This window comes from Haliotis rubra, unplaced genomic scaffold (genome assembly GCF_003918875.1).
Source record: "Haliotis rubra isolate DU_JTF1 unplaced genomic scaffold, ASM391887v1 Scf800, whole genome shotgun sequence".
NCBI lineage: Eukaryota > Metazoa > Mollusca > Gastropoda > Lepetellida > Haliotidae > Haliotis > Haliotis rubra.
In genome coordinates this window covers 241,674-260,500 of record NW_025767525.1, presented here as the reverse complement: position 1 = coordinate 260,500, position 18,827 = coordinate 241,674, and the positions used below count along the sequence as shown (strand labels likewise).

General features: G+C 42.2%; 1 protein-coding gene across 2 annotated transcripts; it reads right to left on the bottom strand.

Moving 5' to 3' along the window:
- Nucleotides 1-6,764: 6,764 nt before the first annotated feature.
- Nucleotides 6,765-18,485, bottom strand: LOC124261623 (ankyrin repeat and sterile alpha motif domain-containing protein 1B-like). Of its 2 annotated transcripts, none has more exons than XM_046695961.1 (3): nucleotides 18,400-18,485; nucleotides 7,607-9,038; nucleotides 6,765-7,423 (listed from the first exon to the last, which is right to left on the bottom strand). In XM_046695961.1, the coding sequence occupies exon 2, from the start codon at nucleotides 8,849-8,851 to the stop codon at nucleotides 7,682-7,684; it is 1,170 nt and encodes a 389-aa protein (XP_046551917.1). In that variant the 5' UTR covers nucleotides 8,852-9,038; nucleotides 18,400-18,485; the 3' UTR covers nucleotides 6,765-7,423; nucleotides 7,607-7,681. The 2 variants fall into 2 exon arrangements, with proteins under 2 accessions (XP_046551917.1, XP_046551918.1); XM_046695962.1 differs by having other exon boundaries at nucleotides 18,339-18,403.
- Nucleotides 18,486-18,827: the final 342 nt, after the last annotated feature.

Here is an 18,827-nt window from a genome sequence, read left to right as displayed (position 1 = left end):
TATATTTATCATTATTTTTACCCAAATGTCTCGAATTCCCGATTGTGTCGAACTCATTTAAGAGTCCCCGAAAGCCCTTATAAGTGCAAATACCATTTTGTCTCGAACTGTCAAAGTTGGTTTTTGCAACGGAAAACTTCATTCGCGCAATCAAATGTCATGCTCTTAAACTTGCTACCAAAAGATCAAAGGCGAGGATTAACGGACGGATGTGTCGAACACTCGGATAAGTCGAACTGTTCCCTTGGTTCCGACGAGTTCGACACAACAGAGTTTGACTGTGTATTTGAAGCATGAACAACTGCAATGTTTCTCCTTCATGGCGTAATGTCATGAACACCCCATACTTAAGTCTGGTAAGGATTATACTGATCCATCAAATTACTGCCCTATATCATCAACTATGGACCGCATGGTCAACCATCGATTAATCTGGTACTTGGAGACAATGACATCCTTAGTAACATCCAGTGTGGTTTCCGTTAACACAGTAGTATCACTGAACACTGAATCATTTGTGAAAATGTCCTTTGTAAACAAACATCCTGTCTCAATGTTTTGACTTGGAGAAAGCATATTTCAAAAACGTGGAAACCTTACATTTTGTTTTTGTTTTACATATTTTATTTCCTCCTTCCCTGTTACAAATGGGGTAGCTCACACCCGGGGACCCAGGGTAATGTGAGTTCCAGCAAGCAATACATGTAATAGTGTATTTCGTGGGTGTTTATAGGATGTGCAGAGGAAGAAGGTTTTTCTCCATTATGACAAACACTCATTCACCTTCTTACACACCTACATTCACACGCTAGTCGATAGGAATCTGCTGGCCTCGTATCACATGTTAAATATATATTCATAACATTTTAAAAGATTAAATGAATTTGAGTTGAGGGGTAGATTATGTCATTTCATATCTCATTCATGTCTTGACAGGTAATTTGAAGACCAAGTTGGCTCAACGCTACCTGATTATTAACCTACGACCAGGGCGACCCTCAAGGCAGAATCCTATGTTACAATTTCAGTCTTAAAATTATTATCACTAATGTTGCAAACAAGTGTGTTGATAGATGACGTGGTAAGAGTATGCAGACAAATACAAACCTACATGGCTTCATGTTTTCGAAATCTAAAACTAATTGTGTACATTTTTGCTGTAAATACGAACCGCACAAGGATCCCAAATTATTTTTGATGGACTGCATAACAGATCGTCATTTGGCATTCTTACAACACATCAAATATCTGAAGGAAAAGTGCCTGAAGTCTCTTGACTGATTAAAAGTCGTTTCAAATGTGGGGAGAGGTTCAGGCAACTCGCCTTCACTAGTGCAGATCATAAATCTGCTCTAAACCAAATTATGGTTCCATGGTCATGGCAGAGCTACCATCAAAACTTCAACCTATACAACCAAACCATTGTAAACTCTCATATTTCGTTATCTTGCCTTCATGCACATAAAACTCGAGTCATCTTGTAACCCTGGACATTTGAGAACTTTAAAAGTGATCTTCCCACTGGCCAGTGCCACGTCTTCGGTAGTTACAAGGTCTTGTAGGCTTAGCAGATACCATAGTGAGTGAGTTCAGTTTTACGCCGCTTTTAACAATATTCCAGCTATATCACGGCGGGGGACACCAGAAATGGGCTTCACACATTGTACCCATGTGGGGAATCGAACCCGGGTCTTCGGCGTGACGAGCGAACGCTTTAACCACTAGGCTACCCCACCGCCCCAGCAGATACCATAATAGCCGATGCTGAAGCCAAACAGCTTTGACAAACTGTTACCTCCACTGCTGATCCCAAACAGTGGGGTTGCCTAGTGGTTAAAGGTCACATAAACCCTAGGGGGTACAAATACATAAATCACTAACTGGCATCGTTATAAATGAAACCCCGTCATTAAAACTACTCATTTCGACCTTTAATTGACTTAAATCGACCTTTTGACAACAGTGCACAATTCTCACCCGCGAACGAAATTTCAACCAATCAGAGCGGCGGGCCTCTGTGACGTCATATGAGGAATACCTTTGAGGACCGATGCAGAATTCATCTACATTTTAGGGGGGTAAATTATCGTGTTTACAGGCTTGTATAAACCTGAAATCGTGACAATTGTTGTGGAAAATGAAAGCTATATGTTCTCACAATCTACTGTCATTTAATTTTGTCTCCTGCTTTGCCTAGTTTCCGAGTTACAACTTGTTTTCATAGACGATTCTGTCAAAATCGATTGGTGTCGTTAGGCCCTATTTGTATAATGACTGATCCAAATTGATCCCATTTCTGTGTTGTTTTACCTCGATATTTAATCATGTCATGTAAAAATCTGTTTGTATTCTCAAAACAGTGTCGGCCCATAAGTTTTCACATGCAATACAGCAATTAATACTCCCTCGTTGTAACCCGTGTTAGGTGGTATAAACCTACACATGTTATTTGTCATCATTCACTTGATGGTCAGTTAATGAATTTATAACAGGTATAATTAGTGGTAACACACTTAGATTACCCGACAAAGGTTCCCATTTGGCATTTCTTGTGTCTGGAGTAAATATTCAACATTATAAACATCGATCAAAGGATTAACCGATAACACGCTGATTGATTAATTACTTTTATCTTACACAGCGGAATTGTCAAAAGGTAGTGTTTATGTATGTAGATTTACTAATCTATACTGAATACACTCTGTCGTGTCGGTGTCTGCGTAAAAACAACGTCCTTCTTTCAAAGGATTAACCGGCAATACATTGATTGATTGCCCATTATTGGCTAACTAAATTACTGTTTTTAAAGAAAGGCGGACATTATGCAATTAGTTGCCAGGTGTGCTATCTTGGGTGACCAATGAGACTATACACCAATACCTGAAAAGATTTATCACTTTTTCGTATATTAAACTGTTAAAAGACACATCATTTGGAACAGTTTTGTGGATATTGGTGGATACATTCCTCAAACAAGGTAATGGCCTGATATTGTTCCTATAACTTTAATCTGTTTTAATTTTAATATTTGCATTTTGTTTTTATTCATTTGTCGTAGCATTCAACAGAATCATTGTTTTCGCCGTGAAGTGTAATGAGACAGACAACATGCACTAGGGTGTGTGTGCGAATTATGATTCACATTGGCAAACTATAAAATGTCTAGATATTACAGTTCTGTTATAAATTCACTATAAGTATCAGCAGATCGTCTGCTTTTTATTTAGTTTCAAAATGCATACAAGTGTGATAATAAACTAATTAGGATTATAAGACCAAATATAAAGACGCACATTGACTAGTATCTACATACTGGTGAGTGGACATTAACCATGGGAATGTAGCAAGAAATTTATCGCGCAGTATTGTGACTTCGACCCCCACCTCGCTTCCGTGGAAGAAATCGTTATGTTATAAGTTGTGTCATGCAAAATTCGTTTGGTTATGATTCCAATACATATTTAACAACGAGTAGAAAGTAGTCTTGATTTTCTAACTTGATGAAAACAAACTATAATCTCATTAATTCTAACAGATTTTTTTATTTTTAAAAATGGCGGCGCCCTGTCGGGAACATCCGCCAGTCTGAGGATAAATGGTATTTAGGTTTTGTTTTCACCGAGTTAAAAATCAAACTACTTTCTACTGGTAGTAAAATATGTATTTTATTGATGGCCAATAGGATTTTGCATGACATAGCGTATATCATAACAATTTCTCTCGTGGCAGCGAGGTGGGTGTCAATATAATACTACTTACAATATTATTGTTACTTCGACCACAACCTCACTTCCGAGGAAGAAATCGTTATGTTACAAGTTGTGTCATAGAAAATCTTTATGGTCATCAATCATATGCATATTTTACTACAACTAGTAAGTAGTTTTGATTCTTTAACTTCCGTGAAGCGATCTGAACACAAGTAAGATATCGTTTCAGGCTTCCACAACGCTCGCTTCGCACTCACAAACATAACCCATTTAGCACGAACTGCGGGGTCCGGTGGAAATCTGTGCATGGGGACACCATCGCCCGACCCCTAGGAGCAATTGACGGCAAAGCAACGATTCGGCATGTCGTCGTTGATGTCGAGAAATCATCAAAATGATGAGCGTGCTACACATTTTCTATACAACTAACTGAAAATCGTTCCTCATATGACGTCACTGCAGTGCTCTGGCGACAGAGTTACGTAACCTGTCTGTGGTTTCGTTGGCGGGCGAGAGGGAAGCAGGCGACTTTTTGGCCACTTTTAATCGCTCGGTATTAATTAACCACAAGTTTTTAAAGAATAAATTTGGTGTTCCGCATAAGACTAACCACAAATCTTTCATACGTAATGGTTAAAAGAGTAACAAAAAACAAAGTTTAGTGGTTCTTTAAAGCGTTCGCTCATCACACTTAAGACCTAGGTTTAATTCCCCACATGGGTACAATGAGTGAAGGCCATTTCTGGTGTCCCCCCGCCGTGATATTGCAAAAAAATCCAAAAAACCTAAACTCACTCACAATGCTGAGAATAAAGTCTAAATCAAATTGTTCAAGAATTCAGAAATTAAAGTTTTTAATGGAGTTCGAAATGTATCAACACTCATTAAAAGATGAGAGATTTTATGGGTGCTTGCCTAATAATGCATTGTGGTTTACTGAACACTCATCCTCGATAATCTCCAGGGTATACGTTACGATCACTCTCCACTATACCCTGGATGCATCCACGGCTTGGCCCGGTGATTTCATTACCTCCCTTTGCAGGCTTTTTATCCAATCAGGTGTCTAAGCTGTGAAGTTGAGCGAACCAATCACAACTCACTTTCGCTTCTTAAATTATCTAACCGTTTAAACTTGGCAACACAATTGATGCAGAGGTACTCTGAAAGAGGTAGGAGTTCTTTCATATATTTTTTTAAAATTTCAGATCTGTAAATTTGTCTGTATGATTTCCCCAAAAATCTGTGTGGCACTGCGAACAAACCTTCGCGACTGCGACCGCTATCTTTGTTGATACTGGCAAGCGCGGATGTAACGGCGGCTTAGCTGATTGGCTACTGTGAGAGCCAGCAAAGGGAGGTAATATAATTATCGTGGATGCATCCAGGGTATGGTGGAGAGTGATCGTAACGTATACCCTGGAGATTATCGAGGATGCTGAACACTATGAGGCCAACTATATTTATTATTTGTGGTTCTGGGGCGTAGCTACCATCATAAATCAGGCCCGGGTTTACACGTGATTCTTGCTAGAAAGGCTGAGCAAGCCCTCAATACTATTTAAGTATAAAGCTTTGCAGGCTATCGGGCTTACACGAAAAAAATGGCTTGCTACGCGCTGTGGTTGTGAATGAGATCTTGCTACAAAGTCATATACTTTATAAATGAACCTACGAGCCAACTTAACATCAAATGGTCGGTCCCTAAGGACCAGGTAAACCTCATATACGTGTGGACTCACACAGATGATATGACTTTACACTGCAGATAAACTGCAGCTATACTTTGATAGCTACAATTCACCATTTCAAAACTATAACAGTGTTAACAAATTTGAACGTTTTCGATACAATTACTTAGTGGTAAACTCATGCTTGTCGTAAGAGGGGACTAACAGATCGGGTGGTCAGTCTCTCTGACTTGGTTTACACATGTCATTGTAACCCAATTGCATAGATTGATGCTCATGCTGTTGATCACTGGATTGTCTGGTCCAGACTTGATTCTTTACAGATCGCCGCCATGTAGCTGGAACATTGCTGAGTGTGGCGCAAAACAAACCAGGCCAAAACTTAGTGGTATATATATTCCTGCAGACATCAGTAATTCCGATACACTACAGCTGCATGTAAATAACTGAATCTTGAAAAGTCACCATGAAAAATCCCACCAACCAGGCGACACATTCTTTCCATTCAGTTGTTACATCCACAGAAGTATCTATTCAGAATATGCCCCTGTTCTCCTGACTGTGAATGAGTGAGTTAAAATTTATGGTCACATCGGCAATATTTCAGCCATATCGTGAAGACAACAATTAATTTTATTCATAGTAATTAATGGTAAATTGTAAAAATCTGTCAACGAAGAACAGTAAAATAACTAGATTATCACAGATTCGAATTTGAAACTAGTAATTAAATCTCAAACAGTTTAACTATAGATGACAATACAAGGTAAAAAACAGGCTATATATTGCCAACAACTGAAGGTAGATCACAATACTAGGGACCATGGGGACTTACAGTACATTTGCTTCCTGCATGGACCCTAGCTGGATTTACACCATCCCTTCAGCTATTAGCAATTTTAGATAATCTAACCACAAATTAAACGAACATATATTCTACGATTAAAAAAGGGGAAAGTTTAAATTAACTTTGAATGTTTTGGGACTTATATATCCTCTCAGGAGGACTACTGTGAATGAGCACCTCAGAAGATGATGGTATTGGGTTGTGTACTCCCCTCCGTGCTCAGAAACAGTGAGTTAGTGAGTGAGTCATTATGGTTTTACACTGCTTTTAGCAATATTCCAGCAATATCACAGTGGGCGATACCAGATATGGGATTCACCCATGTGGGGAAACGAACCCAGGTCTTCCGCGTAACAAGCGAATGCTTTAACCACTAGTCTATCCCACCGCCCAAGCTCAGAATGAACAACCAACCGCACAATTATGCACTGACAGGATTAATAAGGTAGTGCATGGACTTGGTGCATCATAAACATGCAAAATATTATTTCCTTTATGAAACAAAATGAGCATACAAACATTGAGTTTAGTTTTTATTGTTTTACAGATCTAAATATATACATGCAGCAAAGAGGTTTGGGTGATCCTGGCACAGTCTGGCTGGGTAAGCTTATCAGCTCAGGGCCCCTTTCCAGAAAGCGAATGTGACTTTTCACAGGGAGCACTGCCCAGTCGAAACCCACCAAGAACCTTTTGGAGAGTATGTAGACTCCCCTTCTGCATTACCAAGAGTGTCAGAAGGGTAGTGCTCCTAGTGGAGAACCCGAGCACACTCTAGATCTACATGAAGAGATCATAAGGTACCAAACCTTGGGCACCAAGTACAATGGGGAGCCTGATGACAGTGTACTTGGGATGCAAGCGAGATATTTAAAGGCGAGGTCCACATATATGCAATGTTTTGTCCGAATTCTGTCAATCACATTACTGTCAAAAGGGACAGAAAATTCAATTACATAAGTAATTTCATTCGTTTCATCAAAAAGATATGGTCAGGTTTGTATACATCTGAGGCTGTATATGGGTCTATTCCAAAGAATTGTGTAATCCGTCACCTGTTCTGGTTGTACTATGGATGGACGTCTGAGTCAAAACCACTGGCATGGCCAAGACCCTAATGAAAAGAACGCCCTATATTTTTTATTTTACTATTACATTTCCTATTGTGTCTCTCCCTGAATCCGGGGCGGTGGGGTAGCCTAGTGATTAAAGCGTTGGCTCGTCACGCCGGAGACCCGGGTTCGATTCCCCACATGGGCACAATGTGTTAAGCCCATTTCTGGTGTCCCCCGCCGTGATATTGCTGGAATATTGCTAAAAGCGGCGTAAAACTAAACTCAGTCAGTCAGTCAGTCTCCCTGAATCCATGAAAGTATAAACACTGTGTTTAGAGCTGATGCAGTTTTAGACATGGGTCAGTTTAACAAAGTCCATCATTTTCTTCTGAAGAAGCAACGTATCCATACAGGTAATGTTTTGTCCAAGAAGCTGCGAACTCTAAAACAACAAATGTCCTGTAGTGTCTTTGGCATTGAGATTGTTCTCACAAAATTCATAAACTTTGGTTGTGACATTCCATGAACATCAGACATCTCTTCTAAATACTCATAATTTCTGAAAGTAAATCGGTAACCTGCTTTTATCAACAGTGTAATAATGTGAGGTGGCATTGAGCTGAGGGAGTGTTCAGTGAGTACTAGCTTGACATTCAGATCCACTGTGAGATAGCGAACCACCTGCAGAGGTGTCGCTGTAAATGCTTGAGTCTGTGCTGGTTCACCAAAACAAGTGGTTGCTTCTGGGTGGAACCCATAGGAATGTAACAGTTTCAACATTTCTAAACGACCCATCAGTGCTGCATGTTCAAACAAAACCAAATGCCACCTGTCCGTATCATCTGCCTGGGGTTGCAACTCTGCTTCACAATCTAGCAATACACGTGCTGCCTTCATGACGTTAATTTTTATGGCTTGAAGTAATTCATTGTACAGGTAGGAATTCTTCTCTTCTGTGTTATCAACTCTGGAAATTAGATACCTGCATATATCAGTCTCTCCTTCCACAGCAGCAAGCCATAGGGGAGTGAAACCACAGGGAAACTCCAAGTCTTTGTGGCAAGATTCCAAATATTCAATTAGAAACTGGACAACATTCAGTCTACCTCCATGAATAGCAAACCAGAGGGGAACACGGGGGTATTGATAAAAACTGCTACACTCATCAATTTCAAACGGCTGGAGGTTGTAAACCTGAGCATCGACATTGTATTCCGTAACTAATGCTCTTACAATATCCACATGGCCATAGAAAGCAGCACAGTGAATAGCAGAGTATAATTCCACACACCTTCCGATTTCAAATCTGCATGGATCCTCAAAGCCGAAGCCCATTGCTATCAAGGCACGCATGACATGAAGTTGACCATGGCTTGCTGCTGTAAACACTGGGGGAGTTTGTTTAACATATTCTTCACAGGGATCAATTTGTGATGTCTGAATAAAGTTTTGAACGGCAATAACATCACCAGTTTTAATGAGATACCTCAGATGCACCATGTTGTCATGTAGGACACTGTTGTCAGGATTAACATTACTGGATGCCATCAGGAATGTCAGTCTTGGTCTATTTCTGTGTGTTATTCATAGATATTTGTGCTGGATTATGTTGCTCTGTCGGTGAAGACCATATAGCGTTCCACAAGCTATTTTCCTCTTCCCAATATTTCCAAGATGTGTCACTTTTCCACAACCACAAGCTTTGTGTTTGCTCATAGGCCTCTCTTGAGAGAACCTGAAAATATCAATAATTGGCACATCACAATATGGTAGAGTAACATCAATTTCCAAGCATGCTAAATTTGATTTCTCTGCTATGACTTTCTTGTTCATGAATTTTGAAACTACTGATGATAATTAACAAGTGTTTGCAAGTACCCCTGAAAACAGTCCCTCACTGTCATTTCTAGTCATTTGTTGTCAGCTGCCAGCATGGATTTATAATCAGATACCATTAACGATACAATGCTTATGCTGGGCAGGGCACGATACAATACTTATCATGCTGGGCAGGGCACGATACAATACTTATCATGCTGGGCAGGGTACGATACAATACTTATCATGCTGGGCAGGGTACGATACAATACTTATCATGCTGGGCAGGGCACGATACAATACTTATCATGCTGGGCAGGGCACGATACAATACTTATCATGCTGGGCAGGGCATGATACAATACTTATCATGCTGGGCAGGGCACGATACAATACTTATCATGATGGGCAGGGCATGATACAATACTTATCATGCTGGGCAGGGCACGATACAATACTTATCATGCTGGGCAGGGCATGATACAATACTTATCATGCTGGGCAGGGCACGATACAATACTTATCATGCTGGGCAGGGCATGATACAATACTTATCATGCTGGGCAGGGCCGCGATACAATACTTATCATGCTGGGCAGGGCACGATACAATACTAATCATGCTGGGCAGGGCGCGATACAATACTTATCATGCTGGGCAGGGCACGATACAATACTTATCATGCTGGGCAGGGCAGCGCGATACAATACTTATCATGCTGGGCAGGGCATGATACAATACTTTATCATGCTGGGCAGGACATGATACAATACTTATCATGCTGGGCAGGACATGATACAATACTTATCATGCTGGGCAAGGGCATGATACAATACTTAACATGATGGGCAGGGCCGCGATACAATACTTATCATGCTGGGCAGGGCACGATACAATACTTATCATGCTGGGCAGGGGCACGATACAATACTTATCATGCTGGGCAGGGCACGATACAATACTTATCATGCTGGGCGGGGGGCCGCGATACAATACTTATCATGCTGGGCAGGGCGATACAATACTTATCATGCTGGGCAGGGCACGATACAATACTTATCATGCTGGGCAGGGCACGATACAATACTTATCATGCTGGGCAGGGCACGATACAATACTTATCATGCTGGGCAGGGCACGATACAATACTTATCATGCTGGGCAGGGCATGATACAATACTTATCATGCTGGGCGGGGGCACAATACAATACTTATCATGCTGGGCAGGGCACGATACAATACTTATCATGCTGGGCGGGGCACGATACAATACTTATCATGCTGGCCAGGGCCGCGATACAATACTTATCATGCTGGGCAGGGCGGGATACAATACTTATCATGCTTATCATGCTGGGCAGGGCACGATACAATACTTATCATGCTGGGCGGGGCCACGATACAATACTTATCATGCTGGGCAGGGCACGATACAATACTTATCATGCTGGGCGGGGCATGATACAATTCTTATCATGCTGGGCACGGCATGATATAATACTCTATCATGCTGGGCGGGGCCGCGATACAATACTTATCATGCTGGGCAGGGCATGATACAATACTTATCATGCTGGGCGGGGCATGATATAATACTTATCATGCTGGGCAGGGCCACGATACAATACTTATCATGCTGGGCGGGGCACGATACAATACTTATCATGCTGGGCAGGGCACGATACAATACTTATCATGCTGGGCAGGGGCATGATACAATACTTATCATGCTGGGCAGGGCCGCGATACAATAATTATCATGCTGGGCAGGGCGATACAATACTTATCATGCTGGGCGGGGCGCGATACAATACTTATCATGCTGGGCGGGGCATGCGATACAATACTTATCATGATGGGCGAAGGGTAATGATACAATACTTATCATGCTGGGCGGGGCAATGATACAATACTTATCATGATGGGCAGGGCATGATACAATACTTATCATGCTGGGCAGGGTAACGATACAATACTTATCATGATGGGCAGGGGCATGATACAATACTTATCATGCTGGGCACGGCATGACGTACAATACTTATCATGCTGGGCAGGGCATGATACAATACTTATCATGATGGGCAGGGGCATGATACAATACTTATCATGATGGGCAGGGCATGATACAATACTTATCATGATGGGCAGGGCACGATACAATACTTATCATGATGGTAAGGGCATGATACAATACTTATCATGATGGGCGGGGCATGATAATAATACTTATCATGATGGGCAGGGCGCGCGATACAATACTTATCATGATGGGCAGGATTAACGATATTAATATTTTATCATGCTGGGCAGGGAACACGATACAATACTTTATCATGCTGGGCAGGGCACGATACAATACTTATCATGCTTATCATGCTGGGCAGGGCACGATACAATACTTCATCATGCTGGGCAGGGCACGATACAATACTTATCATGCTGGGCAGGGCACGATACAATACTTATCATGCTGGGCAGGGCATGATACAATACTTATCATGCTGGGCAGGGCACGATACAATACTTATCATGCTGGGCAGGGCACGATACAATACTTATCATGCTGGGCAGGGCACGATACAATACCCTTATCATGCTGGGCAGGGCACGATACAATACTTATCATGCTGGGCAGGGCAACGATACAATACTTATCATGCTGGGCAGGGCACGATACAATAATTTATCATGCTGGGCAGGCACGATACAATACTTATCATGCTTATCATGCTGGGCAGGGCTAACGATACAATACTTATCATGCTGGGCAGGCACGATACAATACTTATCATGCTGGGCAGGGGCACTCGATACAATACTTATCATGCTGGGCAGGGCATGATACAATACTTATCATGCTGGGCAACGGCATGATATAATACTCTATCATGCTGGGCAGGCATGATCCATACAATACTTATCATGATGGGCGGGGCATGATACAATACTTATCATGCTGGGCGGGGCATGATATAATACTTATCATGCTGGGCAGGGCACACGATACAATACTTATCATGCTGGGCAGGGCACGATACAATACTTATCATGCTGGGCAGGGCACGATACAATACTTATCATGCTGGGCAGGGCATGATACAATACTTATCATGCTGGGCAGGGCATGATACAATACTTATCATGCTGGGCAGGGCATGATACAATACTTATCATGCTGGGCAGGGCACAATACAATACTTATCATGCTGGGCAGGGTACGAATACAATACTTATCATGATGGGCAGGGTCGCGATACAATACTTATCATGCTGGGCAGGGTAACGATACAATACTTATCATGATGGGCAGGGCATGATACAATACTTATCATGCTGGGCAGGGCACGATACAATACTTATCATGCTGGGCAGGGCATGATACAATACTTATCATGATGGGCAGGGCATGATACAATACTTATCATGATGGGCAGGGCATGATACAATACTTATCATGCTGGGCAGGGCATGATACAATACTTATCATGATGGGCAGGGCATGATACAATACTTATCAAGTTATCATGATAGTAAATGGGTAATGATATGTATATTTATGACAAATTGTGTTGAAACATTTTCACTATAGATATTTCAGAGCTGATTTAGAAGGAAAAACTAGCAGTAAACACATGTTTACAGATGTTATTTTTGTTGTGAACTGGAAATGTGAATTACAACACCGTTTTCAATATTTGACTGACAAGAACACAAGGGTCACTGAAAGAGAAGCATGTAATTTACTTAAGCAAGTGCACCTATCATTTTGTCTCAATACAGAAAAATTCTATTGTGTATTGTATAGTTATGGAGAGACATATCTCCTAATAGCCGCTTGATGATTAAAACCAGCAGGTTTTGGGACGTCAATATACCACTTACTACACTCATATCAGTTGTCTTTTACCACCAATACCTAGGTATTGAATTTTGTCACTTCGGAGCAAGGAAATAAGATTCCATAAGATACCAAAATTATATCAATACAAGTTGATTAAAGTTATAAATATCCGAAGCCTGATATATCTGATATCAGAAGACACGAGGGTGAGATTTTATTTATCATCCAAAATCATTCTTCATCAGTTGAGTAAAATAATGAATTTATCGAAAACACAAAACTGCCATAAGCTTATTGAGCAGTGATCTCCAGTGAGGTCATAACATTGTGATGTCATCAGCTTTATGACATCTTAGCATGGTGCAAAACACATGTATACCGAGGCATTTACTTATGTCAGGGTTTCATTACTGCTAAGTAAAACCTTGGTATTTTACAATTATATTAGCAATAAATGAAAACCTAATACCTTAGAGTTGTTACAGTATCTTGCAATGATTACTCCGTGCAATGACAATGGACAATAAGCGCTCCCTGAGATGCGCATGCGCAGTGCATAACCATGTGCGTTCGAGCAGACGCCATCGTTGGAATGTAACGTGTTTGTTTATATTAAACCTATGAAACTTGACACCTTGTCATTTCATAACATGGTGTCAGAAGTGCAACACCGTAGGAAACCACGCCGATGTCCCAAACGAACTTTGTGAGTGATTCTGTGTCATAAACTGTGATAATTCGCTGGTTATCTCTGGATTCAAGGCGCCTGAGAATTTCAATTTCAAGCGACCTCAGGAATGGCCCGAATGGAAACAACTTTTTGTCGTTTTTTCACTTTGTCTCAATACAAGGATGAAGATGGCGAATTACAAGTAAGTTCACTCATCTATGCGATGGGTAGAGAAGCAGAACATATTATGAAATCTTTTCATTTCCCTAATGAAGATAAAAAGAAAGACTTTGACTTTGTTTTGACGTTGTTTGATAATCACTTCATCCCCAAGAGAAATGTGATTCATTAAAGGGCATGTTTTAACAAGAGATCACAACAACCAGGTGAATCTGTTGAAGCATTTATTCGTCACTTATATGAACTGGCAGAATAGCGATTTTGGGGAGTGAATTTGGGACCGAATTGTCACAGGAATCCTAGACCAGGATCTTGCACAAAAATTGCAAATGGAGGCAAAACTGGATCTTGAAACAGCCATCCAGATGGCTAGAAACTCTGAAATGATAAAGAGTCAGGGTGCGGACAGCAGTGCCACTAACTTAGATGAAGTTAGAGGGGGCCAAGCCAAACGCCATAACAAGTCTGGTTACCATAGCAACAAGGGACACAGACAAGGTGGATCACGGAGCAGTGTGTAACATGTCCAGCAGTGCGGACATAACAACTCACCACCAAATTGCGGCAAGTGTGGTCACCCACAGCACACAGGCGAGCCAAATGCCCAGCCAGATTCAGCGATGTCTAACATGTCACATGATAGGACATTTTCAACATGTGTCGCGACAAAAGATGTGTGACTGACAAAAAGACTGTGAAACACAAGACTGTTATTTCCTAGTATCTGTCACGTGTGAGGAGACAGACGCTGGTACATCAACCTAGCGCATCGGAGGAAAGCCGGTCACATTCAAGATTGATTCGGGAGCAGACACATCAGTGATCTACGAGGACACATACAATAGTTTTCCACATAAGACAAAACTGGAAAACAGTCCAAGACAACTCGATAGCCCAGGGGTGAAACTGGCATAGCTTGGTGAATTTGTCGCTTACACATCCCTAAATGGGGAGGAATAGAGTTTTCGTGTGAGCGTTGTAAGAGGACAGGGGAGTAATCTCCTGAGTAGGGGGGTCTCCTCCGCAATGGGACTGGTTACCTACAACAATATCTCGCACGTCACAGAGACACATGCCGATGTTTTCGGTGAGATGGGACTACTGCAATGCGAGCCCGTCAAGATTACTTTGAAGAAGAATGCAGTTCCCTACAGTCTGGCCACAGCTAGAAGAGTACCGTTCCCACTCCTAAAGAAGGTTGAAGAGGAGTTGAGGCGTATGGCAAAAGACGGCATCATCGAGGAAGTGACACAGCCCACAGAGTGGTGCGCACCGATGGTACCAGTTGTGAAATGCAACAAGAAGATACGAATATGCGTAGACCTGAAGAAGTTGAATGTCGCTGTCAAACGTGAAAGGTACATTCTCCCAACTTTTGAAGACGTCATTCGAAACTGAACGGCGCACGTTTCTTCTCTAAACTGGATGCATCAAGCGGATTTCACCAAATTCCATTGGATCCAGACAGCAGTCTCTTAACGACCTTCATAACTCCCTTCGGTCGTTTCTGCTTTAAACGAGTTCCCTTCGGAATTACATCCGCTCCAGAGATCTTTCAGAGGAAGATGTGCAAAGTACTCAAAGGGTTGGAGGGCTCAGAAGCCATTATGGACGATGTCTTGATCTGGGGTCGAACTGTCGAGGAGCACGACAAGAGGTTGAACAGTGTTCTCGAACGAGTCAAACGCTCAGGTTTGAAGTTGAACCGGGAGAAGTGTGAAATCCGGAAAACGTCCATCAGCTACTTTGGTCATGTGATCAGTGAAAATGGAGTCCAGCCTGACCCAGGGAAGACTCAAGCTATCAGAGACCTACCAGCTCCAACAAATATCACTGAATTGAGGCGAGCTATGGGCATGATCAACTATCTGGGACGATTTTTGCCAGACCTTTCATCAGTTCTCCGTCCAATGAGTGACCTACTCAAATCTGATGCAGTATGGACATGGGGTCCTGCCCAAGATGCAGCTTTCTTGAGAGTCAAAGACATGCTGACAAGTCCAGCTGTTCTACAGTTCTACGACCTGGAGAAACCCACAGTTGTGAGTGCCGATGCAAGCAGCTATGGCCTAGGAGCTACACTCCTACAACAGCACGGCGACCAGTTGTTGCCAGTAGCATTCTGCTCACGGACCTTAACTCCTGCTGAGACCAGGTACTCTCAGATCGAGAAGGAATGCCTAGCGAGTGTATGGGCTTGCGAGAAGTTTGCAAGATACCTGTATGGACTGGAGTCATTCAGACTACTGACAGACCATAAGCCGCTAGTACCCTTGATCAACAAGTCAGATCTGGATAGAGCACCAATCAGATGCACTCGTCTCCTTATGCGTCTGATGAGATTCAACCCGGTGGCAGAACACGTAGCAGGGAAGAACATGGTGGTAGCGGACATGCTCTCACGGGCACCACTGAACTACACAGAAAGTTCCAGTGCAGCGGAAATCCACAACCTGGTAGAGGAAGTAGAAGCCTACACGGAGTCCGTCATCGAGACAAAACATATGTCGGACCATAAACTCACAGAGATTCAGGAAGCCACGACACAGGACAAGACTCTTCAGCTTGTCATGTCACTGACTAGGAATGGTTGGCCGGCGGCATACAGAGATGTGCCAATACCAGCACGAGCGTACTATCCAGTCAGAGGTGAACTGTCAGTATCCAGAAACATTCTACTGGACAGAGACAGGACTGTGATCCCGGAAGTGATGAGAACTGACATTCTTGATAGGATTCATGAGGGACACCAGGGACTGACTGTCGTGAACGTGCAGGATTGAGTGTGTGGTGGCCTGAACTCAACCAACACATTCAGGATAAAGTATCCTCCTGTACATTTTGCCAGATCAACCAATCAGCACAGAGAAAGGAGCCACTACAGCCAAGTTCCCTAACCGATCGACCGTGGCAGAGAGTTGCGGCCGATCTATGCACAATCAAGGGACACCAATACCTTGTAGTGATCGACTACTTTTCACGATATCTTGAAGTAGTGTATCTAATGGACACTACATCGAAAGGTGCGATTGGCCAGCTCCAGTGCATATTCTCAAGATGGGGTATACCAGAAGAGCTAGTTACAGACAACGGACGCAGTTCGTAGCTCATGTGTTTGTGCACTTCAAGAATCAGTATGGATTCAAACACACCACATCTTCACCCCATTTCCCACAAGCTATTGGGATGTCGAAGCCGGTTGAAAATAGCAAAACATGCTCTGAAGCAGACTGATCCATTTCTTGCTCTGTTAAGCTGCAGGAGCACTCCGATTCAGTCAACGGGGAAGAGTCCAGCACAGTTGATCATGGGAGACAACTTCGTGGGACCCTCCCGACGCTAGAGAAGGTGCTGCAGCCAAAGTGGCCAGATTTCCATGCTGTGCGAGCCAGTGATAAAATTCACAAGGAGTGTTCAAGGAAGTTCTTTGACCAACACCTCAATGTGAAATCCCTCCCAGGCAGTGACAAAGTTTGTCTCCAGATTGATCTGGAACTCCTGTTGTTAATAATGTGCCAACGCCAAGATCCTCCTGTCTCTGGAACAGCAGTGTTGACAACTCCTGAGTATAATGTGTACATTCTCTGGAACAGAGCGCCAACCTCGAACCAACTGTCCAAGTGTCGGTATGAGAAGCCAGCAGCAGTTACCAGTCCACCTGTGTCCAGGACATCCAGTGGCTGAGCCGTGAGGAAGCCACATGACTATGTTTAGGGCTTAAGTCATCACGAGATTAGGTTATCAGAATAACCAAGTATTCATATCAGTGACTTTAAAGTTTGCTTGTGCTTAGATGATAAGTCTGGAAGAATTTCCATTGGACTTTAAAATGAGCATTTGAATTTCAGTTAAAAGTTAACTGTTTAGCCATACAGAGGTAATTCGAGTTACTGTTAAATTTCAGTTAATCTTGTTGGTTAAAACCAAAGCAATAAGTAATGCTTACTCATCAGAGATATCTTATTGTTTGGTCTTGAGTTGATGTTAACCAAGGTAACAAGTTATCTCAAAGAAAGGGAGATGTTACAGTATCGTGCAATGATTACTCCCAAATGACAGTGGACAATAAGCGCTCCCTGAGACGCGCATGCGCAGTGTATCACCATCGCGTTCGAGCAGACATCGTTGGAATATAACTTGTTTGTTTACATTAAATCTATGAAACTTGACGCCTTGTCATTTCATAACAATATTACATTTTTAAACCCACAAACACTGGTTTCTGGCATGCCCATGGGACGCAACTGCACAGTCCATAAACTGACCAGTACATCTATGGCTCTGAGTATTTTGGGACTTCTCCTTCCACAAGTTCCTGGAATTAGGCGTTTAAACCAAAAGATCGCGGGTTTTGTATTTGTAGAAAGTTTAATTCAGTCTGAGAGTAAACATTGGAAACACGTTTCTACAAAACACATGCGGATTAAATCCCAACTGGAATGATTTACGGGCGGAAATCTTTCCAAATCTGGTGCAAATTCTGCATCAGACGTTAGGCCCACATTGTTCACACATTACTGACACTAACGTGACTGCACAAATTTAATACGTGACAATAACTGTCGATACACGTGCCTCAGTACCTTTCTCCATCAGTCATTCATCATTTCCCCGTGGTACAATGTCAGCATGTTTTTCCATATTGACAACTCAGCGACGAACCGTCAAGGGAAGTAACTCTAATCTTGTTATGAAAATGTGCCAACACATGCGCTGTGATAAACTCGGTTGTTTCACAACGCGACATACGGGTTCGTATCTGACAGTGTATGTGAGAAAATTTTATTTGCGTGGAGACATTAGTTCCAGTAAAATATATAAACGAACGAAACTTATAAATATACACATGCACATGATAAACCTTTGGGGTCTAAAGCCAATAAGAAAATGACATCTCTAAAAATACAATTTTTGTTTCTGTCAGTCCTGATAAACGTGCATCTGGCATGGCAATTTCAGTAGTGTCACACTTTGCGTAAATTATTCACAACTATCATAAACAAGAGAATTT

Bases quoted from the DNA above. Each gene is read 5' to 3' on its own strand.
- LOC124261623 (XM_046695961.1), bottom strand. From the start codon at position 8,851: ATGGCATCCAGTAATGTTAATCCTGACAACAGTGTCCTACATGACAAC.